The 13,480-nt window shown below is 34.2% G+C and overlaps 1 protein-coding gene across 1 annotated transcript; it reads right to left on the bottom strand.

Moving 5' to 3' along the window:
- Positions 1-1,718: 1,718 nt before the first annotated feature.
- Positions 1,719-3,046, bottom strand: LOC114274067 (uncharacterized). The gene is made up of 2 exons (XM_028215938.2): positions 3,037-3,046; positions 1,719-2,266 (listed from the first exon to the last, which is right to left on the bottom strand). Exons 1-2 carry the CDS (start codon positions 3,044-3,046, stop codon positions 1,719-1,721), a joined length of 558 nt encoding a protein of 185 aa, XP_028071739.2.
- Between the last annotated feature and the right edge of the window lie 10,434 nt (positions 3,047-13,480).

The raw sequence follows: 13,480 nt of genomic DNA, 5'->3' as shown, positions 1-13,480 counted from the left end.
ACTACATTTTCTTGGATAATCGTGGAAGGCGTAAAATCACGATTTTCCTCCAAAGAAATATTTTTGAGATTCATACTCCCACTAATGTTTTCATTCTCTAAGAACACAACATTTCTAGTTTCAACAATTCTTGTGTTATGAGTGGGACAATAAAATCTAAAACCCTTTGATCTCTCAGGATATTCAATGAAATAACAACTTATAGTTCTAGGGTCTAATTTCTTTATTTGTGGGTTGAAAATTTTTGTTTCAGCAGGACAACACCATACATGTAAATAATTCAAATTAGGTTTCCTACCAGCCCACAACTCATAAGGAGTTACAGGCACAACCTTATTAGGAACCCTATTAAGAACATGTACAATAATTTTTAAAGTTTCACCCCACAAGTAATCTGGCAAAGAAGAGTTACTCATCATGCGTCTCATCATGTCCAAAAGTGTACAGTTTCGTCGCTCAGCTACACCATTTTGCTCAGGTGTACCAGGCATTATGTAGTTAGCAACAATACCATTCTTAGCCAAAAATAAAGCAAAAACACTTGGATTTTGACCTGACTCAGTGAATCTACCATAATATTCACCACCTCTATCAGATCTCACACTTTTAATCTGTCTGCCAAGTTGATTTTCAACTTCAGTTTTATAGAGTTTGAACATATCTAGCGCTTCTGATTTTTCACGAATAAGATACACATAAGTATACCTAGAAAAGTCATTAATAAAAGTAATAAAATATTTATGTCCAGAAATAGTTTGAATAGTAAAGGGACTACATATATCAGTATGAATTGTGTTTAATAATTCGGTAGTCCTAGTAGCACCATTTTTCTTTGTCTTTGTGTATTTTCCTTTAATGCAATTCACATAAGTACTAAAATCAGAAAAATCAAGTGAACTTAAAATTCTGTCTTTAATAAGACGTTTCATCATTTCTCTTGATATGTGGCCCAAGCGCTTATGCCACAACATGGATGAATTTTCATTCACTCGCTTTCTCTTTTTATTTACCAAGTCGTTTACATTAAAGGATAAAAGGGATTGTGCATAAGTGGAATCTAAATTCAATGAATAAAGATTACCATATAAAGTAACAGAACCAATCATATGAGAATTGTGGAATAAAGAGACTCTATTATTTCCAAACTTAAATTCATAACCACAGGAATCAAGTTGTGAAACAGAAATTAGGTTTCTAGCAAAAACAGGAACATAAACTGTGTTTACTAAATCTAAAATGAAACCAGAGTCTAAAATTAGACAGAGGGTGCCAATAGCCTCAGCGTCCACTTCTACTCCATTCCCAACCGTAATGGTTCGTTCTCCTTTATTTAGTTTCCGACTTGTAAGGTATTCCTGCATGGAATTTGTTATGTGAATACTTGAACCAGTGTCAATCCACCAAGAATTTGGTGGAACATCTACCAAAATGGTTTCATAAGACACAAAGCATTGAGTGTTAGCTTTCTTGTCCAACCAACTTTTAAAACCTGGACAGTCCTTTCTTATGTGACCTTTCTTTCGACAGAAATGACATCGAATCTTATTTTCTTCATTAGCCTTGTGAGTTTCATCATTTGCATTCTTCTTCTTCTTACTTTTGCCTTTCTTGAAAATCTTTTTGGTTGGACCCAATGTGATAAGGTGAGCCATATCAGGCTTTTCAGTTTTAAGCCTCTCTTGTTCTTGAACACACGTGGCAATTAACTCGCTCATCTTTCACTTATCTTTCTGCATATTATAATTGATCTTAAAAGGACCAAATTGCGCAGGAAGAGAAGCCATAATGAAATGAACAAGAAAACCTTCAGAAATTTCCATGTCCATCCCCTTTAATTGAGAGGCCATGTCATTCATCTTTAAGATATGTTCACGAACACCACTCAAACCATCATATTTCATTGTCATCATTTTAATCATGAGAGTATTAGCAAGGGATTTGGAAGTTCCAATGAATTGTTCTTCAATAGATTTCATATAGCTCACTGCACTTTTAGAAACAGGGATTGCTCCTTGAATTGCAGGCGTAATTGAGCCTTTCATAATCATTAGACTTAAGCGATTAGAGCGTTCCCATTTTTCATATAAAGCCATGTGTTCCTTAGAACTTGTATTGTTAGGCTTTGTAAGAGCCGGCTCTCTTAATGCATAGTCTAAATCCATAATTCCCAAAACAATTCCAATTTGTTCATTCCATTTCTTAAAATTAGTTCTACTCAAAGTTTCAATTCTCGACAAGTAACTATTAATTGCAGTAGGATTCAATGCTGCAAACACATAATATCTATTACATAATATAATCAAGAAAACTACTTTTCACATCTCATAAAAATAGCGCCACAAGTTAAATATATCTAACTATAAAACATAATTAGTTAGATACGAAATCAAGTTATCCTTCCGTTGGGCCGAATAACAATATATTTTAACAATTCATAAAAATAAATCAGATGACTAATAAAAATAAACAGTATAAAATAAAATAAAATAATTATTAAGACCTTAATGAGCTTATCATCGTTGGGTAGAAAAACTTAATGTCTCTTATTTTATTTTATTAACGAAAGCATGTGAGAAGTTTATTACCATTGGGCAGAAAAAACTTATTGCTATATTTATTATACTAATCATCTCGGTTGTTCAAACATACATAGTGTTGAACCTCCATTGGGCTGATCAACAATGTTTCAACTCATAAGGTGTGTAACAAAATATTATTAGTGCATAAAACATTATCTTAATTACCACTTGTTTAATAATTTTCAATTTTTATTTTAATATCAATAGAATAAAAGATTGGCCAAAAATCAAAAAAAAAATTTGGACAAGTGTAAATTAAGGTTTTGCACTTGTTACACAAAACATCATCATAAAATGAAATTCATACTTATACGTTTCATGCATAAAAATTGAGAACCATGCTCTGATACCAATTGATAGAAAACTTTATGGAATATAAACTAAAAACCATTAAGGATTCAATTTTATACATGAAAACTATATGAATTTCTACAATACAACTTAAGTAAATACATACATTGATCCATGATAGTATGAAATCCTCTTTTAAGAAAGAAAAACCTTGAATGGAAGATCTTGATCTTCAAATACTTTACTTGTCTAAGATCTTCAAACCACTTCTCTCTCTCTAGGCGATGAGAGTCTTCTTGTGGTGACAACTTGAGTTTTTGTGATAAAGAGTGTGGTTTGGGACCTTACACTATTTATGCTAGGATTCTTCCCATCAAAGAATCCATTCATTCAATAAACTTCATTAAATAGATTAATGTATCTTATACATTCATGATACATAATGCATCTTCTATATTAATGAATTCATTAGATAGATTAATGTATCTTACATATTCATAATAGATACATAATGTAACTCTAAGATTCATTCATAATGAATCTATCACATTCAATGCATTAACATTAGTCTTATATACATTGTATATATAGGTGCATCCATTAATGATTAGTCACCATCTAATTGATGTACATGTATCTTTCTTAATGAGATGAATCTAGTATAATCATGCATAAGTCACATTAAGCCATATTTAGGAAAAATTCTTACAACAAAGGCAGGTACAATATTAATATATTAATTAAATCTCAACTATTTTATAACAATTTTCCCAACACATCTTCCTGGTTAGTAGATTTTTGCAATTGTTATTACACAATGGGTAATTTATTTATTAAAAAAAAAAAAACTGTATCCGACAGTGATGCAATTTTGACTTTGATGTAATCATCATTTATAACTGTTAATCATATTATTTAATTTTGATGATGTCTAAAATATTATTTGTAACAATTTGAATTTTTTAATATACATATGTATTTGACCCAAAATATTATCTTTTTAAAAAGAATATATATATATATATATATATATATATATATATTCGTTAAATATTAGTTAAATAAAAATATTTTTGAAAACTTTACTATTCACTTTTTGAAAATTGAGGCTGATCACTATTCACTTTTTGACCAAATTAAAAATTGATTAATTATATTATTTTGACAAATTTGATATTGATGGGTTGTCTTGTGTTGACAAAATTAATATGGAGTGGTAGAATATATTTAGTTTAAAATCTCTACAACATATACAATATTTTAAAGAGGGCATATATTTTCAGATCCATCATAAATATTATTAAAGAGATTTTTCTGTATGCAAATATTTGATTAGAACATTATATATATAATGCATATAATATAAATAGAATACATCACGTGCGCTATTAAACTTTTTATACTAAATTGATTATATCATATTATAATCAAACATGAAGAAAAAGATGGAGTTATATATATGTATATATATATATATATATATATATATATAGATGGAGCAAATCATCTGTTTATTTAAAAGTTGTGAACTTTTTATTAATTTTTCTACAAAAACGGTGGCTCCATGTTTAAAAAAAAATAAATAAATAAACAAAAGGAAAAGAAAAAATTAGTCTTACTTTTATCTTTTTAATTATTAACATTTGCTGACTATTTAAAATCAAGGAGTGTGCTTATGTAAGACATGACATCAAGAGCGTGCTTATGTAAGACATGACGTCAGGAGCGTGCTTATGTAACCATGACGTCAGGAGCGTGCTTATGTAAGCCATGACGTCAGCAAGGAGCGTCCAACGGGTATATTTTTGTGTATAAATAGAAGTGTTGTGTGTGGAGAAAAAATCAAGAACTTGAAGAGAAAATTTTCTGTGAGCTCCAAATTGTATTCTTCTCTTTCACTTTCAGATCTAAGTCTAGCTTTTGTTCTTACACTTTCATATCTACTCTTTGTGAGAGAATTATTGTAAAAGTGGGTTCAATTACCACTTATTCTTATTCCTTATTCCTTATTTTTGTGAGAGATTTTGTAAGGGTAAGGCATTTATTGTTGAGTGAGGCTCAATAGATAAGAGTAAGTCCTGTGCCAAATCCACAAGCTTGGTGGTGTATTTATTCAATTGATAGTAAAGAAATTCTCAAGGAGGTTCCTTGGGGAGTGGACGTAGGCCTGGCGTGCCGAATCACTATAAATCGCAGTGTTTGATTTTCTCTCTCTATCTCTTCTACTTTTATATTGATAATTATTATTTTATTTTTTTTATTTATTAAAATTTGAATATTGTGTTATTTTTAATATTGTGAAATTTTTAATAACCCAATTCACCCCCCTCTTGGGTTGCCTATCTGGGATAACAATTGGTATCAGAGCCTACACTCTGGTTTTTGTGACTTAACCGTCTTAGAGTAGATCATGGCAACCCCTAGTTATTCCTTACCCGAGGGACAAACATCTAATAGGCCACCTCTATTTAGCGGCACAAATTTTAGCTATTGGAAAACTAGGATGACCATACATATTCAATCTAATGATTATGAATGTTGGAAAATTATTTGTAATTGTTCAAAAATTCCTACCAAAACTATAGATGGACTTAGGGTACCAAAACCTGAAGATGAGTGGGATGAATCAGATACTAGAATGACCCAAATTAATGTCAAAGCTACAAACATGTTATATTGCGCCTTAGATACCAACGAGTTCAATAGAATTTCCACATGTAAAACCGCTAAAGAAATTTGGGACAAGCTTATAGTGACTCATGAGGGAACCGAACAAGTTAAAGAATCTAAAGTCAGTTTGCTAGTCCATAATTATGAACTTTTTAAAATGAAGCTTGATGAAACTATTCCTCAAATGTTTACTCGTTTTACTGATATTATTAATGGTTTAACTTCTCTTGGCAAAATATATACTAATGCTGAAATTGTAAGAAAAGTGCTTAGGTCATTGCCAAAAAGTTGGGAGACAAAAGTCATTGCCATTACCGAAGCCAAGGATTTATCAAAGCTAAGTCTAGATGAGTTAATGGGATCTCTCTTAACTCATGAGCTCATAATGCAAGAAGGAAAGGAAGAGGAGGACAACAACAAGAAGAAAGGAATAGCCTTCAAATCCACCTCGAAACATCAAGAGGACAAGGAAGATGATTCAGATGAGGATGAGGAAATGGCATTCATCACTAGAAAGTTCCAAAGGTTTGTGAGAAAGAAACAAGGTGTACAAAATTTTTTCAGAAAAGACTTCAACAACAGGATTTTCAAAGTGGAGAAAATCACAAAAAATCTGAAGTAACCTGCTATGAATGCAACAAACCTGGACACTACAAATCAGAATGTCCAGAACTTAAGAAAAAATTCAAGAAGGACAAAAAGAAAGCTATGATTGCAGCATGGGGAGAAGATAGTGATGAAAGCGACACAGAAACCGAAATTTGCAAAAACGAGGTTGCTAACCTATATTTAATGGCACTTGGAAATGAAAATGAGGTAAATGACGAATCCTTTACATTTGATGAATTACAATTAGCTATTGATGAATTACATGCTGAATTTAAGAAACTTAGTTTGAAAAATAATTGTCAAAAGAAAGTAATTTCAAGTTTATCAAAATAAAATGAATCATTGACTTCCAAGATAAATGTTTTAGAAAATGAAGCCATGAAAATGAAAAAGGAAAATGAGATTTTAACTCAAAAAGAGTCTTCAATTTCTGAAAAACATTTAGTTGTATTGCAAAAAGAAAATGAGTCTTTAAAAAATGAGCAAATTATTTTGAAAGAAAATATTGAAGACTTGAAAACTACTCTTTCAAAGTTCACTCAAGGTAGAGAGACTTTAGATAAAATTCTTAAAAATCAAAACCGTACTTTTGGTAGAGCCGGAATTGGATATAAACCTTTTTCAAAAGTAAAAACTGCCAAAAATGGTTTTGTATATGCATCTTCTAATCACTCTCATCTCACATGTCATTTTTGTGGAACAAAAGGTCATATTTCACTTTCATGTCCTATTAAAAGAAATCATTTTGCTAAAATAAAAAAGATGTGGGTTCCTAAGGATATCTCAAGGGTGTCAAATTCTAACTTTTATGGACCTAAGAAAAAATGGGTACCAATAGAGAAATCAAATTTTTGTAGGTATGTTTCAAGACAAAATCCAGTAACGATAGATGGTATCTCGACAGTGCATGTTCGAGGCACATGACTGGAAATAAAACTATGTTCGCCACACTCCAACCAAAGGATGGCGGATATGTGATTTGTGGCGACAATAGCAAGGGTAAAATCATTGGTGTAGGAAGTATTGGTAAAAATCCCTCTCCTATTATTGAAAATGTTTTATTTGTTGAAGGTTTAAAACATAACTTGCTTAGTATTAGTCAATTATGTGATAAAGGTTATAGAGTTATTTTTGAGAAAACTTATTGCACTATTGAAAATACCTTAGAAAACAAAACTTTATTTGTAGGTTATAGACATGAGAATGTATATGTGCTTGATTTACATGATTTATCTTCTCATTTTAACATTAAATGTTTATCTGCTATAAATGATAATGGTTGGCTTTGGCATAGAAGATTAGGACATGCTCATTTTGATTTAATTTCCAAGCTTTCAAAAAATGAGTTAGTCATAGGTTTACCAAAAATTATTTTTGAAAAAGATAAACTTTGTGATGCATGTCAATTTGGAAAACAAACTAGAATTTCTTTTAAATCCAAAAATATCGTTTCAACTACTAGACCGCTTCAACTCTTGCATATTGATCTATTCGGACCATCTAGAACATTAAGTTTAGAAGGAAAATCTTATGCCCTTGTTTGTGTTGATGATTACACTAGATATACATGGGTATTATTTTTAGCACACAAAAATGAAACTTTTTATAATTTCTCAAAACTTTGTAAAAGAATTCAAAATGAGAAAAATCTTAATATTTGTAGTATTAGAAGTGACCATGGTAGAGAATTTGAAAATGATGATTTTATTAAGTTTTGTGATGACTTAGGAATAGATCATAATTTTTCAGCCCCTAGGACTTCTCAACAAAACGGTGTGGTTGAAAGAAAAAATAGAACTCTTGAAGAAATGGCTCGTACTATGCTTTGTAAAAATAATTTGCCTAAATATTTTTGGGCGGAAGCTGTAAACACTGCATGCTATGTTATAAACCGTGCCATGATTAGACCTATTCTTAAAAAAACTCCTTACGAACTTTGGAAAGGTAGAAAACTTAATATTAGTCACTTGTGTGCTTTTGGTTGTAAATGCTTTGTATTAAATAACAATAAAGATAATTTAGGAAAATTTGATGCTAAATCGGATGAAGCTATATTTCTTGGTTATTCTATGTCTAGTAAAGCTTATAGAGTATTCAATAAAAGAACTCTACTTGTTGAAGAATCTGTGCATGTTGTTTTTGATGAATCTAACGATATTATTTCCAAGAATCTTTTAAGTAATGATATTGTAGAAAATCAACCAAGCATGGAGAGCATTTATAAAAAGGAAAATGAAGAAAATCCATTACGCGAACATGACGAAGAAATGACAATGGAGAAACTTCAAGAAATATATGCTCTTCCAGAAAATGACTCAAATCTACCAAAAGAATGGAAGTATGCTCATGGCCACCCCAAAGACCTCATCATAGGTGATGCGGCGGAAGGCATAAAAACTCGTTCCTCTGTTAGAAATATTTGTGGTAACTTAACATTTGTTTCACAAATTGAACCAAAATCATTTTTAGAAGCTGAAAATGATGAAAACTGGATTTTAGCAATGCAAGAAGAATTAAATCAATTTGAAAGAAATGAAGTTTGGTTTTTGACCCCTCAACCTAGGGATCATCCCGTTATTGGTACAAAATGGGTTTTTCGAAATAAAATGGACGAATCTGGAGTTGTTACTAGAAATAAAGTTAGATTAGTAGCTCAAGGCTATAATTAAGAAGAGGGAATTAATTTTGATGAAACTTTTGCACCAGTTGCTAGACTTGAAACTATTAGAATGTTACTTGCTTTTGCGTGTTTTAAAGATTTTAAATTATATCAAATGGATGTTAAAAGTGCTTTTTTAAATGGGTACATTTCGGAGGAAGTCTATGTTGAACAACCTCCCAGTTTTGAAAATCATAAACACCCGGATCATGTTTTCAAACTTTCAAAAGACTTATATGGCTTGAAACAAGCTCCTAGAGCATGGTATGAAAGATTGAGTAATTTTCTACTTGACAAAGGTTTTTGTAGAGGAAAAATTAATACAACATTTTTTATAAAAATCAAAAAGGAAGATATGCTAATCGTTCAAATTTATGTTGATGATATCATTTTTGGTGCTACTAATGAAAATTTGTGCAAAGAGTTTGCTAAAGACATGCAGGGTGAGTTTGAAATGAGTATGATGGGGGAATTAAATTACTTCCTTGGTCTACAAATTAAACAAACTAATGATGGAATCCATTTAAATCAAACGAAATATATCAAAGATCTACTCAAAAGGTTTGAAATGGAATCATCAAAGCCTGCAGCAACTCCAATGAGCACATCGATAAAAATCGACAAAGATGAGCAAGGTAAACCCGCAGATGAAAAGAAATATCGAGGTATGATTGGTTCTTTACTTTATCTTACTGCAAGTAGGCCCGACATAATGTTTAGTGTTTGTATGTGTGCACGTTTTCAATCCGCACCGAAAGAGTCACACATCACCGCAGTCAAACGCATTTTCAGATATCTTGTCGGCACTCAAAATTTGGGATTATGGTATCCTAAGGGAACCACCTTTGAACTTTTTGGTTACTCAGATGCCGACTTTGCGGGATGTAGACTTGACCGAAAAAGCACTAGTGGCACTTGTCATTTTCTTGGACACTCACTCACCTCTTGGTTTTGCAAAAAACAAAACTCAGTGGCTCTGTCAACTGCTAAAGCAGAATACATTGCCGCCGCTAGGTATTGTGCACAATTGCTTTGGATGAAACAACAACTTCAAGATTTTGGACTTCACTATGATCATATTCCTATAAAATGTGACAACACAAGTGTCATTAACCTTTAAAAAAATCCTATTCAGCACTCACGCACTAAACACATTGAAATAAGGCATCATTTTTTGAGAGATTATGTACTCGAAGGTGACATTGAACTCGAATTTGTGCCTACAAATCGTCAATTAACTGACATTTTTACCAAGCCTCTAAATGAAGAACAATTTTGTTATATTAGAACTGAACTTGGTATGATGAATACTCCAATATAGTGTTTATATTAAAAAAATAAAAAAATAAAAATAAAAATAAATAATAATAATAATTTAATAATAATAAATAATTAAATAAAATATTTCTAATAATAATTATAAATAAAAATAATAATAATAAAATTATATACATATTTTCTCTCTCTCCCGTTCCGTCTTTATCTCTCACCCACTCTCTCCTTTACTCTCTCTTTTTCTCTTTCTCTTGCTGTCTCGCTCTCCCCTTCTTCCTCATACCCTCAGCCGACTCCATCTCCACCCTCACCATAGCCTACAACCAACTCCACCATCCATCATCCACAAAATCATCCATCACTTTCATCACTATCACCATCCACCCAAATCCCTCACCAATCTTCCAAACTCCATCACTTCTCCACCCGAAATCTGCATCACCATCTTCACCGATTCATCAAGTTCCATCATCGATCCATCAAGATCCGTGACTGATCCATCAAGATCCATTGCCGATCTACACAAATTCGCCACCGATCTACCCAGTCTTCTCCATTTCTTCCAATCATCAAGGTCATCACCGATCAACATGTTAAAATTCTTGTTGCACTGTGTTATATTTTTTTACTTGTTATATGTGTTCCAAATTCTCTTGGATTTAATAATGGTTGCTTCGACCTTGTCTGAAGAAATTATTTTTATTTTTATTTTCTCCTTTTATGCTAGTGCACTTGGTGTAATTGTTTATGACCGGATCTTAATGGCCCTTGGTATTATAGATTGGTAATTATTTTCTTCAAATTTATGTAATTTTTAGTGCATTAATTCAGGGGGAGACTGTAGACACCCTATTTTTGACCGACCTTAAGACTCAGACGTCACCGATTGAGCGCTTGGTGATGTTGCACATCGTGCTCGTTCAGAAGTTTCAGAGTCTCGGCTGCGAGCCTTGCCTCCGGACTTTCGGACTCTTTTGTGCTTTGCCTCGGTTTGCGAACCAGGCTCTGTTTTCTCTGTTTTCTCTTCCCAAAGGGAGGGAGAGGTCCCATGGATCATCTCTCAGTGGCCGTAGGCTACGTTTCGTTGTCGTAGGCCATTTTTGCCCGTTTGGAGTCCGATTTCCGATTTTTCGGAATCGTTGGCCGTGTGCCTCGGTTCGGGACAGCTTAACTGCCTCCGTTTGCTCCGGTTTTTTTGCGTGCATCTTATCTGCTCCCCTTTGAGGGACACCGTGGCTCGAAAAACCAACTTCGTGGTCGAACACTACTCCCGGTGCCTAACAGTCAGTTTTCGAGGCCTCGGGCTGCGCGTTTCGGCCCCCGAACCTTCATTTTGCATTGGTTTTGGTTCGTTTTTGGCAGGGACCTTTGTTTCATTGGTAAGAAGGTCATAGAAGGGCGGGAGGCCAACAATTGTTTAGACAACCAGTTTTATTCCTCCATCGCCCTCCGTCGCTCGTTTTTCCTCACTTCAAAGCCAATGTTGACCACCCTTGGGCCATTTTCTTGCACCCTAAACCCCATATTTGTGATGTACACATCTGGGAGGCCACCAAATATTTGTGATGTACACATCTGGGAGGCCACCAATATTTGGTGGCTGGCCAGTAATTGCTTTTGAACTTTTTGAACCCCTTTGAAAATTGGGTTGTTCTCTCTCCTGGTTCATTGTCTCCAGTTTTTAACCACATGGTTGTGTTGTGCACACATCAGAGGCTCTCTTTATGTGGTGGCCGGCCACTAATGCTTCTTGACCCTTTTGACCCCTAGCCAACCGACCATGGGAGGTAGCCGGCTGGCCACCTAAACCGTAGATAACTGGCCGGCCAGAATCCTTGCATCAAGTACAGTGCAGATACACCCTCCTTTTCCCCCCAGATTTTGTATCCGGGGGGGCCAACTTTTGGAGGGAAACTTGGCTTCATTTCCCTCCATTTTTCCCCTCCTTTTTCCCCTCTCTTTTGCCTATATAATAGGCCCTCCAGCTGCATGTTGGAGGGTTACAAAAATTGCCTTAAGCCCCTTGCATTGTATCTCCCTCTTTCTACACTTCAACCCTCCAAACCTTTAAGCTCCTGCACCCCTTTCTACAGCACCACCTAGCACCATACCTCCAACCTCCATTGCAGCCACATGAAGCTGTTTTCCAGAGCTAAGGAGCCACCAAACTCAAGCCAAGAGGCTGTCAAAGATTGGTCTTCAAGGGTGAGTCCCTATTTTCCTTTTTTGTGCTTCATTTTGTTCAATACATTAGCCATACTTGCTTGCTGTTTTTGGCTCCGACCCTAACTGGAGCTAGCATTATTTTGAGGTATTTTTCATGTTTGTTTAAGGGCCTCTCCCTGTTTGAGGCCTCCTTGTTGCACTTGCTTCATTACCTCCCTTGTATACCATTTTCTTGTGTAGTATTTTTGGCCTATGTATAAATTGTTTTGAGGCATGTAATAAACTGTAAAGTGGCTTATTTTGAGCCCTTCTTCAATATTGTTGAAGGGATCATCACTTTTTGAGGCTTACATTTGCCACTTGCCTTTATATCTCTCTTTTGGCTCCATTTTTGCATGATTTGTTAGCCTCTTATGCTTATATTTTTGGGCTCTAGTCCGAACTACAAATGACCTTATTTTGACCCCCTCTTCATGTTTCATTAAGAGTCTTTTACTGTTTGAGGCATCCTTTTTATACTTTGTGTTATAGCTCTCTTTTTGGCCTTATTTTGCATAGCATTTTGAGCATGCTTTTACACTGTTTTGGGTCTGGCCATCAACTGGAAAATATCATTATTTGGGCCTCTCTTCAAATTTTTTGAAGGGTCCTCCCGTGTTTGAGGCCAGAAACCCTCACTTGCTTCTTTATCCCCTTTTTGGCCCATTTCTTGTACAATAGTTTAGCCATACTTGTGCTTGTTTTCGTGGCCTGTTGTAAACTGTAAAGTGCTTCATTTTGAGCCCCTCTTAAACTTTGTTGAAGGGATCTTGGCCATTTAGGGCCTGCATCTGTGACTTGCTTCTTTATCTCACATTTAGGGCCATTTTTGCATATTGGTTTAGCCCTATTTGTGTTCATTGTTTGGTCTTGCTTGAAACTGTAAACATGCTTATTTTGGGACTGCCTTGAATCTTTCTTCATGCTTCATGATCAAAAAATGCATGCTTTGTATAGCTATAGGTCATTGCGTATGCCTAATTTTGCATTTCGGGTCCCATTCCATGCATTGGGTGCCATGTTTCCATGATTCGGGGCTGTTTTACATCACTTTTTGCTACTGAAATTTGCACGTTTGCATACCATATCGCACGCCTTGCCATGTCTTGTTAGAGTGGCATTTGGTGCCTTAGGGCCGGTCCTCGGTTTGCGTGCATGCGTGCGCGTGTCTCGAGTTATCTCATTTTCATCG

The sequence above is a fragment of the Camellia sinensis genome, chromosome 13 (genome assembly GCF_055761805.1).
Source record: "Camellia sinensis isolate YWXY chromosome 13, ASM5576180v1, whole genome shotgun sequence".
Classification (NCBI taxonomy): Eukaryota; Viridiplantae; Streptophyta; class Magnoliopsida; order Ericales; family Theaceae; genus Camellia; species Camellia sinensis.
The sequence above is the reverse complement of the archived record's forward strand: the minus strand, read 5'-3'. Positions and strand labels throughout refer to the sequence as shown.